Source organism: Colossoma macropomum, unplaced genomic scaffold (assembly GCF_904425465.1).
Source record: "Colossoma macropomum unplaced genomic scaffold, Colossoma_macropomum, whole genome shotgun sequence".
NCBI classification, from domain to species: domain Eukaryota; kingdom Metazoa; phylum Chordata; class Actinopteri; order Characiformes; family Serrasalmidae; genus Colossoma; species Colossoma macropomum.
In genome coordinates, this window is record NW_023494795.1 from 41,056,462 (window position 1) to 41,072,521 (window position 16,060).

General features: G+C 38.7%; 1 protein-coding gene across 1 annotated transcript; it reads right to left on the bottom strand.

Annotated features, from left to right (window-relative positions):
- Nucleotides 1-6,986: 6,986 nt before the first annotated feature.
- On the bottom strand, nucleotides 6,987-14,885 carry flrt2 (fibronectin leucine rich transmembrane protein 2). Its single transcript, XM_036582443.1, has 2 exons — nucleotides 14,445-14,885; nucleotides 6,987-9,603 (listed from the first exon to the last, which is right to left on the bottom strand). Exon 2 carries the CDS (start codon nucleotides 9,205-9,207, stop codon nucleotides 7,222-7,224), a length of 1,986 nt encoding a protein of 661 aa, XP_036438336.1. The 5' UTR covers nucleotides 9,208-9,603; nucleotides 14,445-14,885; the 3' UTR covers nucleotides 6,987-7,221.
- Nucleotides 14,886-16,060: the final 1,175 nt, after the last annotated feature.

Consider the following 16,060-nt stretch of genomic DNA (forward strand, 5'->3'; position numbering starts at 1 on the left):
GATGCAAAGAACCCTTTAATCAGGCAAAGGATTCTTTGACCCTTGAAGAACCATCTTTTTAAGTATATAGGTATCATGTAGTCTTATGAGCACTGCACTACACTCTTAAAAAAGGTGGTTCTTTAGCAAAGACAATAGTTCGGCATAGAACTATGAACACTCAAAGAACGATTTGCATGATTAAATGGCTCTTCAGATTGATGGAGAATGTGTTGCACATGGTTTTATATAGAGCCTTTTTGAAAAGGGTTCCATATAGCACCAAAAAGAGTTTTTCTATTGTTCCAAACTTTTGGTGTAATATAGAACCATAAACAACACATTCTCCATCAATCTGAAGAACCATTTCACCGTGCAAGGAATCATTTAAGCATGCAAATAGATCTTTGAGTGTTCGTAGTTTTTATACAGAACCATTTTCTTTACTAAAGAACTCTTAAAGAACCCCCTTTTTAAGTGTGTAGAGTATAGCATTGACAATTAATGTAAAAGAATCGCCTTGAATTTCTTGGATCCTGTCTGTTAGAATATGACATGTAAAATCAGTGCTTATGATATAATTAACTGTAAAATGGCAGTGTGAAAGCCTAAAAGCGTCACTTGAATGTCTTACAGGCTTCAAATGTCTGTGTTTCAGTCAGAAGTAGCGCCAAACCCAGGCTGCATCCCAAACGGCTCTGTACTCCCTAAATAGTGTACTGTGTCTGAGTTCCAAATGACTATTTCTTAGCTTTATTATTCACTGTGGGCTGCAGGATCTAGTATATAAATTTTAAAATTCTTATTCGCTATGTAGGGAGCAGGGAGCTGTTTGAGATTCAGCCCCAGCAAGAGAAGAAGGCACCGCTGGATTGGTGCTTAATAAGAATCATTGTGGTAATTTGGTGACAAAACAGTACTTATAAAGTGAAGGTTATGCATTAACAGCGCTGTGTTATCATATGTTCATTGTTACATGGCAAAAAGTAAAAAAAATCATGAAATGGTCCATGTTTGCTCGGTAAAGGAAAAACATTTCTTGGCAGAATACTTGTTTATGTCGATTATTATTAATAATACATTTTTATAATTTATTATAAATGATTATTAATATTATTTTCTGAAAAAAGTATGTATTTTATCATATTTAATGTTGGCCACCATTTTATAAAAGCAATAAGCTACTTCACATCATGCCTAAGACCACCCTTTCTGTGATAAAATCACACAAACGCACGGACTCTTGTGGCTTATTGCTACATTAAAATGAAATGTATTAAAATGTGACTGGATTCAAGCATCACTTTTCTGAGCACATTCAAACTCTTCCAACGTGCAAAACATGGGAGAGAAGTGCACATTGAAATACAACATTCGTGAGCACATTTATGTGGTTTCAGACAGCAACCTTTAAAATTTCCACTCATCAGTGCAAATCCCACCACATTCAGTAACGATCCAAATCCAACAGCTCTTTTATTTTTCCAAAAAAAGTTTCTATGTACATTTTGTGCAAAAAACATTAAAGGTTTCAAGGACTACATTGTAAGTTCATTTCAAGGCACATACATGGGACAATGACGACAGGTTTATAATGCGAGAAACAAAACAAACAAAAAAAAACAAAATAAAAGGTTGCTTTGGTTCCTATGCATCTCCCTGGATTATCCAGTTAACCCAGCCTACAACCAAAACACAGCAGAAAGCAGGCTGTCATCAGGTTCTGTGAGAAACGAAACTGCTCAACATTCATAAAAGTGATATGGCTTCTACTCAAAGTGCCCTTAAATGACCAGGGGATGTGCTGGACTCTGTGCTGGGCTCCCGTTCACAAGGAACAGCTAAATAAGTTGGATGTCGGACATTGTTTTACCAAAACTAACCGAGCGTGTGCCCTTTTATCAGAATTAATAATTGTCAGTTGTAGATATTTGGCCCAATCTTACAAAAGGTCTGACCTTCTCCACTGGAACATGAAGAGTGGGGCACATAAAAGGTCTTCAATGTGTTCAGCCTCAGTTTAATTCATTGCCATTTACTGTAATTATTCCAATCTGAATCAATGTGCTTATTCAGTGTAAGGCCTGGCTGTGTGCTGAACTGAGACACGAGCCAGAACCGCACAGTGCCTTTTGAGGAACATACTACAGAAACACTACTGTTTTTTCACTTTCAGGTCATCTGCGGAACATACAGAACAATGTTCACCCCACAAAAGACCAGCCAGTGACTCACTCTGACTCATTACTATGCAAAACACTGTCTCTTCACTAATGTCATCTTTTGTTGTCGCGCTAGTTGTCGGCGTAATTGCCGTTTCCCAATGTGTCATTTCTGTTCGTTCTGTTTCGGCGTTCGTAACGAACATCGTTATCACCAAATCTCCATCTTCCTGTCACACGTTAAGAGGCTTGACATTTTCCCAACTAACCACAGTGAAAAACTCTGTCAAACAGAAAAAAAAAACAGAAAAAAAACAGTCTGGATTTAATCAGTGCAACAGTTTGGCAAAAATCTCAAATTTACCCAATTTAGCCCAAATGTAGTTGATCAGCCAAGACACGAAGTTTGAAGTTCTTTAGTCTCTACTTCTTTAGTTCTAGAGCTGGAACTATGAGACAAGCAATGGAGGTACAGGCACATGTTCTTCAAAACAGTACCCAAAACTAAGGTTCCTTGACTTGTAACAATAGTAGAACCAATAGTACAATAGTAGTAGGTTGTTTTTTAAAACAACCATATTGTCAATGTCACAACAAAACTGTAACTCAGTTTTTGGCACAATTTGTTTGTTTGTTCAGCATCATTTGAAAAGATGCTCTTTACATTGCATGAATACTTTGGTAAGTCTTTCTTTTACAGTCACAAGTTCTAGTTATCAACCAGGTAACTATGAGTTACTCCAAAGTACTAGGTAATTATTTCGGTTAACAAGGTGGTAAGCCCCAAGACAGTTTAACAATTTACAATGATATGTCGAACATGTTCTAGATATTAACAATAAATGTGAAGTACAGAGTAAAATGACAAGCACCAAAATGGTCTAACTAAATTACTCTGAAATGTTGAACAGGTTCTAGATATTTAACTAATAAAGGACAAAGTAAAATATCTTCTAATTATTTGGAATATTAAAGTGGTAAATACAAACATACAATAAATTTCACTAACACGTTTAAGCAGGTAACTAATATGAAGTAAAATGAGGCACAACATTTTTAGTTTTGTGATGTAAAACAGTAAGAACCCAGTAGAACCACAGTAGATAGATAATAAACAGCTACACACCAAGACTCTGTACTTTATTCATTTTACATCTTATTAGAACCAAAATAATTATACAGCACTGTGGAGATTGTACCACACACTTACCTAGTTTAGCCTTAATCAGGTTCTAGATATTAGATAGGCTACTTTGGAACTTACAATGATGTTAGTCAAAATAATTGTCTAGTTCTTTGGAGTTTGTTCCACACATTTACCTGGTTAGCATCTAGAACTGAAGGCACTGTAAAAGCAAGTGTGCCAACATTTCATGATGAATGTTTTTGATCCAACAGTGACAATAAACCATTGTCAATTATATTGAATAACCATTTAAGATGGTTGTCATTTATATCTGGTTCTTTTTATATCAATTGTTTTTTTTTCAAATCACCTATGAAAAATCTTTTTATAAGGTGTAGTTGTGACCAATATGACAATATTTATCAATAAATTCTGATCAATTCTGGGTATATCGTCAGTACTTAAAGAACACTGACCAAGTGCATGTTTTATTACAAAGAAAGAATAATTAGTCCTGTTTAATCAGGGTTCATTCTGTGAAATGCTGAGCAAAAATCACTGTATTAATAGTTTTTGATCATATTTTTTGTCATTGGTGTTAATTTGTCTGATCCAACCTATTAGTGCTCAGAAAAAGTAAATATGACACATATCCTGCATCATGAAAATATCTGTGATATGTTTTAGCCATTTTGTCCAACTCTTCCTATTCCCCACCAAACCATGTGGAGTTGTTAACTCCTCTTAAATAGACTTGCTAATTCCATTTCCGTCTCCATGTTTTGGCTGTTCGACTACATTTGGGCTGAGGGGAGAATTGCACACATTTCATTTTTCCTCGAACAATTCCTCTATAAGCTCCACGCGATGTAAACACATTTAGAATAATTTCCTCCACTCAGAAAGCCATTAGTCTGCTTGTTGTCAGAATCTGTGCCGTTGTATAGATTTATATGACTGACGGATTAACTCCACCACCATTTGTTTCAGTTCCCCACCGCCGCCTCCGAATGTGTCTGGACTTCTGTGTTCGCAAATGTACTTCTGTCAGCAAGAGTTAGGGTGATTGCGAGCTTGAGGGCGACTGCAGGACTTTGGGTGATGAATAGTTAATGGGGCACACATCAGTTAAAAGGCCATAAACGAGACAGAATAAAGGCCTGTTTCGAGCTTAGGGCTGACACGGAACATAATGATGAGGATGATGCAATGTGGAACCAGCCGGTACGAAGCTCGAGAGAAATACTTTGATGACCACAGAAGTCCAGTAGCCCTTTTTTCCCCCTCAAAGACATCTGTTTCTACCACATGTAGAAATATTCACAGGTTTCGAGTTCATGCACGTGGAGAGTAAAACGTACAGTGGCTGTGTTCAAAATAATTAGGGACATGAAGCATTGACAGCTGCAGGGATGTAACCATGAAATATTAATGTTAGTTTATGGTTTAGATGTTAATGTTACAGTTTTACTATGCATTGAATTAGAATTTGGTAGCACGTCCTATAAATCATGTTAATAATGATTTACAAATGCATATGTAAGGCATTATATGGCATTCATAATACCTTATAATGCCTGCCATACGCCTGTATAATTGCTTAAAATTAGTCAGAATTACACATATAACACTTCATAAAACAAGACTGTATAACTTCAGGTTTCGTGTTGCATTATAATATCCATTCATAAGAACATGTTTTATTAATAAAAATAAGTCAATGTGTTTGAGTAGTTTATTTTTAGCTAACTGGTAACTGAACAGATATTATAATGCGTCATATAACCTGAGCTTATGAAGTCATACTCTTTCTTATAAAGTGCTGTGTGTGTAATTATACCTTCTTAAGAGCAATTATACAAGCTTATGCCATATAATGCCATATAATATGCAATATAAAGCCCTGTCAATGTGTTTATAAAGCATTACATATACAGGATTCATCGGAAGTGTTACCTAGAATTTTATTCGGAACGTGCAGATACTGCTGCTCTCACTGGACATTGCTGTTGAAAACTGGAAACCGTTCAAAATGCACTGCTTTACAAATAGAAGAAATCTTTCTTTAGGGTCAAATAGGACAAATAATTAATCAAATAATTGATTCAATATTTTAATCGTTTGACAGCCTCAGTGTAAAGACGTCTAAGTCATCTCTGATATCTTAACTTTTCTGTTTAAAAGCACTTTATTTACAGAAACTCGTCACCAAAATTGTCATTTTAGGTTTGTTGCTTAGTGACCTTGATTTCCTTGGTTATATCCCTACAGCCGTCGATGCCTAATGTCCCCAATCAGAGCCTGTTCTCACAAGTCTTTTAGTTTACAACAAGGTTTAAAGATTTATATCTTTATGATTATCGCACCACCCTGTGAAGGGTTAACACCGTCGATTGGCCTTTTCCCTCTTTTGTCCCCCTCTTTCTGATTCATCCTGCCAGGCGAAAATAACGTCTACATATTTTTCTTCCTTTTTTGGAGCAGGATTATGAGCGAGAGGAAGGCGGAGAGCCGGAGAGGGGCTTCTTTGAACTCAGCCCACAAAATAAAATCTTGTCAAAGCAAATAAAGTCTATGAGTAACAGTGCATAATAAAGACTCCTCCACGGTGAGGCTGCATTCCTAACTAGGCGCTCGGGCTCAGAAAACCGACGCGGCATTAAAAATAGTTTTAATTGCGCTCATGCAGGGTTCTGAAGCACTTTCTGCGGCAGACAGAGCTCTGGCATGTGCCGGTTCTCTGGGCTTGAGAAAACTTCTCTTTTTTTTGTGTAGGGGCCCTCAATTCATCATCGTGTGTGAACTGTTGCCTGATTAAATAGGCTCTTGATCAGGGAAAGAGGGGGGAAAAATAAACAGCAGGCCGAACTGGGTGTGTGAGAGTACCTGTAGAGCATTCCTAATCACAGACACTTGAAAGCAGAGGGAAAGTCAGAGAGACCTACATAAAGCTCTAGCCTAATTTGTAAATCCTCCAAAATAATTAGGGTGGCTAATTAGGGCACACAAAAGAGAGACGCAGGGACCGTGTGTCGCTTTAGATTAAGTGTCTCCTGAATATTTGAACAGATTAAATGTGCACCTGCTGTTCAGAAGGAAAAAAAAATGAAAGGAAGAAAACCGGCAAAACTCAGTACATCTGCATTGTTTGACATCATGTAGACACAATACCAACATTGCAAAAACAACATGAAACAGGAACCGATTCTGTTAGGTAATGGTTGAAAGAATCCATGAAAAGCTGCCCTCTGGAAAGAGAGTTAAAAAAAAGCTGCCCTCTGGTGGCAACAACCAAAAAAAAACCCCACCTGCCCTGGTGAATGCTGGCCTGTAAAGCACTTCTGGCATTCTTGCTAGCTCATTCAGTGCTGTTCGCTTGCTCCTGTCTGAGCATCAGGGTGTTGAAAAGTATAACCTTTTCCCTTCACAATCTGACTTTCACAAAAACTCATTTCCTGAATGGCTACTTACGCTCTCTGCCACGTTAAGAAAGTGCACTTCATTTCAAACAGCTCCTATTTTTTTCACTTACTGCAGGCTAATCAGCGGTGTTTAGTTTTCCTGACCACTGTGTTATCTTAACTACCGTTCTGTGAAGGGGCTGCTGTTTTTCAGAGCAAAGGGCATATTGAGATTCTGTGGTTAGCAAAGTATCCAGGCCTACGTTAACACCCAAGAGGACAAAACCTGGACTGCGCTTATATGCCAGATATCCCACGTGCCATGATTGTACAAATACAACTGCGCCACCCTTGAGCAAGCCCCGCTAATTACAAAACCATTTGTATCATATTTACTAAGAGTGAAATTAAAAAACAGCCACATAATTGTCCACAGTATAAATTACCATGTCGACTCAACCTGGAAATATATATATATATTTATATATACGTATATGCATATAGTACAGTATATGTTGAACTACATTTTTTGTTCTTGAAAACGGCTGTAGCATCACGTGTGGCAAAAGTCCACACTTGGAACATTGCTGCTCTTGCAGTATGCAATGCTATTGTTACTGACATGGCAGTCTCTGTACCCAATGCCTCCATTGGGAGTGTAGATGGGCTGGATTCTGAAATCACCCTTTAAGAGCTGCTCATTGTTCAGTGAAACTATCTGAAAGCTGGTTTCAGTCATTTCCAGGATGGAATTATCCTTTTTGGTGCCGGCCTCACAGTAGTCGTCTTTTCTCCTGCCCCTGTTATATTTCCATTTGGACGAGGATGACCTGCTCTTCTTGTGCATGTGCCAGCAAAATAGACTGAGAAGAGTCACCAAGACCACGAACACTACTCCGCCTATCGCTCCAGCCAACAGAAGCGTGGAAGTGCTGTCTTGCTGGGCAGCTCGCTCAGACTCTGTTACCTTAGTTGAGCCGGGAGCAGACTTGGTCTTGACCTCCGAACAAATTGTATCCTCTCCCGGTCTGTAACTGTTGAGGGTATCCAGAACGTACACACAGACGCGGTAGATGGATCTAGGCTCCAGGTTATACAAGCTAAGCCTCCGTTGGTCCCCTGGGACCGTCCTCTCCTGGCTCATGTCTGTCATGAGATTCTGGCTTCTCTTGACCCAGGTGACTTTGTAAGCTGTGACAGTAAAATAGGACTCCCAGCTCACCTCTATGCTGGTGGAGTTCACTACATACAAGGACATTTTCAAAGGGTCATCATAGGGAGGAAAGGGACCAGGTGGGAAATGGGGTGCAGGTGGTGTGGGACTAGGTGAGGTTGGGTTGGAAGTTGTGAATGAGATTGTGGTGTGGATGTTTCTGGGAGGATTGGTTGTTCTGTGAGGTGTTGATGGAGATGGAGGTACCTGAGTAGTGAACCATGGATGGAGTTCTGTGCCAGCTGGGCACTGGAGGGCATCCAGAGTGAGCTCTCGGATCACCATCCCCCTTACCCTCTCTGGTTTGTGACATGTGAACCCACGGGCATTCAGAGAGGACGGCAGGGACTTGAGCCAGGCAATAACCCACTTGATGGAGCAATCGCAACGCCAGTGGTTGTTCCGGACACTGATATGTGTTAAACTAATCAGGCCATCAAAGACTCCCAGTGGCAAAGCCTGAAGCAAGTTATTTGAGATTTCAAGTCTTTCCAGCTTTCCAAGCCCAGCGAAAGCTGTTACGGGGATGTTGTGCATCTGGTTCTCCTGCAGGTTGAGCTTGATCAGGGATGCCCCAGGAAGCAGCGGTGGTGGAGCTGTCAGAGAGTTGCGGGACAAGGACAATTCCTTCAGGTTCACCAGGTTCTGGAAGGTTCCAGGAGCAATGGCCTCATCTTCCAGAAGGTTGCCGTCCAAAAGGAGCCGCTGCAGGCTGGTTACATTCTGAAATGCCTCTTCGTCTATTTCGGTGATGCGATTCTCATCCAGGCGCAGCTCTTTCAGGTCTGCCGGTAATCCGATGGGGACGCTGCTCAGGTGATTCTTGGTGAGAAAGAGGAGTTTGAGGCTGACCGCTTCCCGAAAAGCCCCTTCCTCTACCCCAACGGTGGAGATGGAGTTGTCATCCAGATGCAGCTCTTCCAGCATGGGTAGCTGGGCCAGGGCTGCCCTGGAAATGGTCTGGATGTTGTTCTCCTGCAGATGGAGCACTCTTACATTCCTCGGCAAGTTGAGGGGGAACTCATCCAACTGGTTCCCATACAAGTAGACAGTCTCCACTGAAGCCACATTGTGCAGCTCCAGCGGAAAGCCAGCGTTGTTGATCTGGTTGTTGTGGAGGAAGAGGGTTTTGTATCCCTCCTGCACTCCCAGAGGCACAGATGTCAGACTCCTCTCATTACAGTAAACAAACGTTTTGTCACAGCGGCACTCTTTGGGACAGGGGGCCACAGGGCCAAACTGCACTTGCAGGCTCAGCAGCACAGTAAACCAAAACCGAAAGCATGATGTCCAATCGCTATTCCACAGCCCCACCTGGAACTCCATTGTGGGACCAAAATAAAGGAAAATATTCAAATAATTATAATAATAAACACAGAATCTGTGGTTTAAAGGAGGAGAACGCAGATGAAATAAATCCAGCAAAGGAAGGATGAAAGTCCTTTTAAAAGATTACGCTAATGCAAAGTTCACAGGAAGTCGAATGGCTAATCCTTCTGTAATTGCTAGTCCTCCACCTCAGTCGTCCAGTGGTCTCATTAGAGGGCACAGGTTCTGTGACTGGCGCCATCCATGCTAAAATATCACAGCATGGCAGGACTCATGGTGCCCAGCGCCCAGCCCATGCCTCCTCCAGCCCGGCCTTTGCACTCCTGGCCGTCACACTCCACTGGGGCTGAACCCAGGAAACCTCCAGGGGATCGGACATCTGGAGCCTGAGACCTACAAAAACAAAACAGGGGAGATAAAGGGGATATTAGTCCTCTAAGGCTGGTGGATCACCATAAAAATTCAGTAGGCCTTTTTTCTTTCTCCCTCAAACGCACACATACATATACTTTTGGGGACTTTCCACTGACAGGACTGTAATTGTGAAGAAATACTGCTATGCCTAAACCTAGCTCTAACTTTAGCAAACACATACACACATATGTCTAAGTATATAACCTTCAACTTTTCAGAAACTCCTATCACTCCTGTGACCAGAACTTTAAATAACCCTTTCAAACCCACAACTTCTGTTTTACTTTTCATGATTATGCAATAGAATAAAATACATTTGTGAATAAATAACCTCAATAAATGCTCCTTTTTGCTACAGTGAGAGATATTAGTCCATGAATGATCTCAATAAATGCTGCTACACACAAAATAGGTGATATTAGTCCATAACAACCTCAATAATGAATATCATACACTAGACTGAGATATTAGTTCATGTATGATTTCAATAAACACTTATGTATCGTCACTGTCCAATGAAAAAACGTATCTCCATTGTGATCTCCAAGTGATTTTCACTTTTCTGCATCATTTGAGCTCAACAGTTCTCCTTTACATTGTGTGAAAATTTCATGATGATTAGACCAATAGAAATGCTCCAAAACTGCTTAGAATAAAACCTCTTTCCATTGACCTAAATTGAAAACAAAGAACGTTTTTGCCCTCTCATGTAAAGTTACTATTTTGGAGATACTTGTTGGACAGCGACGATATGCTAGAATAGGAGATATTAGTCAATAAATGACCTCAATAATCACTCCTATATGCTAGAAGATATTAGTCCATAAATTACCTCAATAGTCATTCCTATACACTAGGAGATTTGTCCACAGATGACCTCAATAAACACTCTTCTATGCTAGAAAATAGATATTAGTCCATAATCAACCTGTGTATCACTGTATATGCTAGAAAAGGAGATATTAGTCCATAAATGTCCTTTTTGCTACAGTAAGAAATATTAGTCCATGAATGATCTTAATAAATGCTGCTATACACAAAATATAAGATATCAGTCCATAAACAACCTCAATATACACTCTTACATACTAGGAGAAAATACTAGATAAACAACCTCAATAAATGCTACTGTACACTAGAAAAAGAGATATTAGTCCATACATAATCTTGAATCCACCACAAAAGCAGTTATGTACAAACACAAGTGGTGTAGTAACGATTTTGTGAAATGTTAAAGAATCTTATGGTGTGGCGTTATGCTATATAAACATATAGACCATGTAAACTGTTATTGAACCGTGTGCCAGTTTCAGATGCTCACTGGTAAACATCCTCTGCTAACAGTAAACCATTTACAGCTTTACGTCCGTATTTCACATGTGCAGTGACTGAGGTACGGCTCTGACAGGAGAAAAAATCAGATGAGATGAGGGAGTGAGGATGGGGGGGGGGTTGAGCTCAGAGTGACGAACGCTGCCTGTCAAATGAAACAGGATTGGAGGATAATTTAGCCCCTCCACTCGCGATGAATGATCGATACAGGCTATTTCTTTCAGCGCGGAGTGTTCCGAGTGTGCTCAAGGCCACGACTCTCGAGTTGACACAAGAGCCGCTATTAAGGTTTAACTGCTTATCCTGTGGCCCGGCCGATTCACGTCTCAGAAATGATCTGCAGACTTACAGATTTACTTTAAGGTCACAACACGCATGCCGCATATTAAAGGCATACTTCACTCAAGACAAAGATTCAAGCCAAAGTTCTATAGCACAGCTGTTCCTGACGTTGTTGTTTTGAACTGACATTCTCCATCACTGCTTTAGTATCAAATTTGCATTTCACCTATTGTCATATTTATTTATTTGGACATTCAAAACTGTTTTGAACATCTATTGCAGACAATATGATAAGTATTGTTTTTTTAAAAAATTGCAACTGATTATTATAATCATAAAATTCACTAAAAGATAATGTGTGCAGTGGTCTTTTGGGGGTACGTGGACTTGAGGCAACATTGTGCAACAATTAGATCTAACTATGCGCCGCTAATATTTGCGTGTATGTTGAACACTAAAGTTAAATTTCTAAAATAAAAACACAAACATTTTTAAGTGTAAAACTAAATGGTAACTGCAGTCTTCTCCCAAATGGCTGCATGAGTGACACTTCACTTATTAGCTATATCATTTCAACTGTGTTGCTTCCAGGCAACTTAGAGACCACATTGCAAATAAGCAGATTTCCTTAATTTAAACCTGAAAATAAATGAAGTTTTAGTGTTTGTAATTTTTTTAATAAATGAAAAAGAGAAGTAAAAATAAGATATATTGAAAATTCTGCACGATTTGCAGATCCACATGCAAATTTAAGCAGATTTGTGACACTGATCATATAAAAAGGCAAATGTGTTCCTTATTTCACTGAAGCTCATGTTCAGATGATTCTGTTAATCATCTTTCAGCCATTGTACATTGTAGCATACCAAATATGAAGAAATTCAAAAATATTTATATACATTATAATATATTAATATTATAATTCATGTAAGTATTAAAACTTTTCACTTGAATTGTCATGCTGATAATGCATTTGTATTAAATTAAAATGTTCATATAAAATTAGAAAATCATGCAAAAGCGAAGTATATATAATAGTGCTCTCAGACCCCACTGTACAAATTTGAACTATTTCTCATACTGTAAAAATCACTTATATGATACTAAATATAAAATTGCATTTCATGGGTAACTTGTCTAGTGCAGAAACATGACCAAGTACAAGCATTGTTTATTATCCACTCAAACTCATTGTAAAGTGAGGAAAATAGGTTTGTTGCCTTGAGGCAACAATGTGCAATAGAGGTTAAATGCATACAGTACTTCTCTCGTTTATTCTAAGCTCTACAGTTCGGCTGTACCTGCAAGTCTGTGGTTGTTTTGAATGCTTCTTTTGCAGAGAAATAAGGTATAATTCTGGGTCTAAACTGGAAATGGAATGTACTTGTTGGTCTGATGTTCTTTTGTACAGCACTAGTGTGTCTTACTGTGTTCATGATTTTTATGTCATTACTGTCGTAACAAAACCTCACATCTCAAGAATGTCCTATCTTTTACTCTTTTCATGTACATTAATGTACAGATCATTTTGGACCATTTTCGTTGGTTTGCAAACTTCCAATCCAAACTTTAGCACCTTCAAGAGGAATCAATGAATCACTATTTAATCTAAATTACCCTTAAAAAAGTTTCGTAGTAAATACATTGGTTCTATATAGAACCATGAACACTCAAAGAACCATTTACATGCTTAAAGGTTCTTTGCTTCAGATTGATTGAGAATGTGTTGTATATGGTTCTATATGGAACCTTTCTTAAAATGGTTCTATATAGCACCAAAAATGGTTATTTTATTGTATACAAGCTTGACATTAGAACAATAGCAATCCGAAGAACAATTTCACCATGCAAAGAGCCATTTAAGCATGCAAGCGTGTCCATTGGTTCTATTTAGAACCACTGTCTTTACTAAAGAACCCTTGAAAAAACATCTTTTAAAGACTGTAAGACACAGCTACAGCAGTAAAGGTGAAACCAGATGCAGCACATTCAATAATGTTAACCTACTAAATGGAGGTCAGTAAAATCGGCCTTGCGTTAAACAACTAATAAATAAATGAAAAAATGAAATGATAAATGAAAAAAAATATGTAATAAATACATTTTTGGTAGAGAAGCATAGAGAAGTAAGGGATTATCAGTGCATTGCAGATGAAGCGTTTGGGTTAAAACAGAATATAGTATTAATTTAAAACATTTTAAATCTGTTTTTAAGCAAATAGAATACAATGAAAAATCCTGACCACTTTATTACACGGACTTTGTAAGCGCTCATTCAAATGTGTCCTCTGTATTAGTCATTATATTCAAAAATAATACTTTATTATTCTGTAAAGTGTCGATATGAGTTAGACAGGTATACCAGAAGGTGTTCTAATGAATAAATTGAACGTAATATACTACAATAATTTATTCAAAGCAATATCTGCCTGAAGATTTGATCACCTTTTAAATGAGCCGCATTCTGGATGTTTTTTATTAGAACTCGTTTGTTTTAGAGTCTCCTACAGCTCTGTTCATCATTCTGGACATGTTTTATTTATAGCTTCCTGATAATTATATGAAACCAAGTTGTAGAATAGTAGCAATAAAATAATATGATTTAAAATGATTAAAACCGTGATTCCAAACTTTTGATCCATTGTGTATATGCTGTATAAATAGTGTAGTATGCTATGATAGTAATATTACATAATTTGAGAGTTTTATTTGGACCTCAATGCATCAATACATTCACTGCAGCATTGTTCTTTTAATATTTTAGTCCTAAACGAGCAGTTCTGGCACAGATGAGACTGTGGAGACTCACAAAGTTTACAGCAAGGCTGATGAGATTCCTGAGCATTTGTATGAAGCTCTAATGGAAATGTAAGATGCAAATATGCCCCCTACTGGCAAGCGAGGAAATGCACTGGAGGTTTACTACCATCAGTGAGGCAGTGAAAGTTTAAACCAGCACGGTTTGATGTGGAAACATTGAGAGTTTCTCATGTGGATGACGCATACAAACACCACTGCACAGAAACCGAGCAGCGCACGTCCAAAATACTGCTTTAACCATAAAAGAGCCAAAAAACAAACCGAAATTCTGAATTAGTTTTATTTCCAGTCCCACAGAGCCCTGGTTCTGCCTGAATTCCCCTGCAAATCTTGCACATTTACCCCTTCCAAAGACTACTTCCCCCCCCAAAACTACCCCCTCCTACCTTTTTACCCCTGTGTATATCCATGCTGCCCTCCTCCTCCTCCTCTTTTGCCTTTTGTTCTTCATGCACTTGTGCACTTATCCATCGCAGCAGAGTTATTCCACTTCAAGTGTGCGCAACTCTTATTCCAGCTCATTTGCCCCAAGCACCATGTTGCCCCCCCCTCCTCCTTTTGCCCCAGGAGCTTCTCTTCCCCCTCTGCCTCTTTGCTTCAGTCTCCTGCCCCCTCCTCAGTGCTGCATTAGGACAGAGGGAGCAGATTTCCTCCTTTTTTCCTTCCCTCACTCCGTTCGGACACTCGTCTCAAAGCCATCGCGCACCACAAGAGCAGAGCAGAAGAACTGAGAGAAAAATCTACTGAGGCTCCGCCCCCTCTCTCTCTACCCTCCCTCTCTCTCTCTCTCTCTTTCTCTCTCTCTCTCTCTCTCCTCCCTCCATTCGTCCCTCCCACTCAGTCCTGAGAGCATTCCCTCATAACACTCATGCACTGCAACTGCAACTGTTCACTGCTCTCCACTTTCAACCTCCATAAAAGCTTTATGCAAACATTTATACTTTATTATACAGTTATAATACTATTATGACAGTAGTTATTACTGTATCCATGTAAAAACACTTTAAGCTGTAAAAAAAGATTGCAAAAAAACAAAATTATCACCAAAAAGTCAAACATCTTGCAAGCTGATTTGAATTAAAGTACACCCTTAGATATAGTTATTTAAGGGTTCTTTAGTAAAGACAGTTGTTCTATATGGAACCATAAACACTTAAAGGACCATTTGCATGCTTAAAGGGTTCTTTGGTTTGGTGAAACAGTTCTTCAGATTGATGAAGAATGTGTTGTATATGGTTCTATATAGAACCTTTGTGTTGATTCTATGTAGCACCAAAAGGGTTCTTCTATTATTACAATTTTGACATCTGAACTATAATAGAAGAACCCTTTTGGTGCTACATAGAACCTTTTCAAAAGTATTCTATATAGAACAACATACAACACATTCTTTTTCAATCTGAAGAACCATTTCACCATGCAAAGAACCCTTTAATCATGCAAATGGTTCTTTGAGTGTTCATGGTTCTATATAGAACTACTGTCTTTACTAAAGAACCCCTGAAGAAGTGTTTTTGGAGCATGTACTTCACTAGATGTTGACACAGTTAAGCAGCAACAAACATTTTGAAATTGTGTAAAAGATAAAAGCAGATACAAAATTTTATTCTAACAAAGACTGTACAGTCATATACGAAAGTTTGTGCACCCTGTTTTGGAGCTGTTGACAGTGGCACTGTTTGGGGGAGATAAAGACCTGGAATAGACTGAAGCTCACAAAGACTGTACTGATTTTTTTTTTGCTTTTGTATCTGACAAAAAGATTCTTAATTGAAAGGCTTCCTTCATTAAGTAATGAAGTGTTAGATAGAGAGCTGGCAGCAATGCTTCTTCTATTCATCTTCTATTCCTCTAATTTATCACCTCTCTAGTGACCAACACCCCCACAACCCCTGTGTAATTGGTCAGCGTTTAGTCCAGTCACCATCTGTAAGAAGAACAAGAGTTTTGTTTTTAATTCTAAGATGATGTCGACAAATCAGGCTTTCAAATGCAGCAGGAA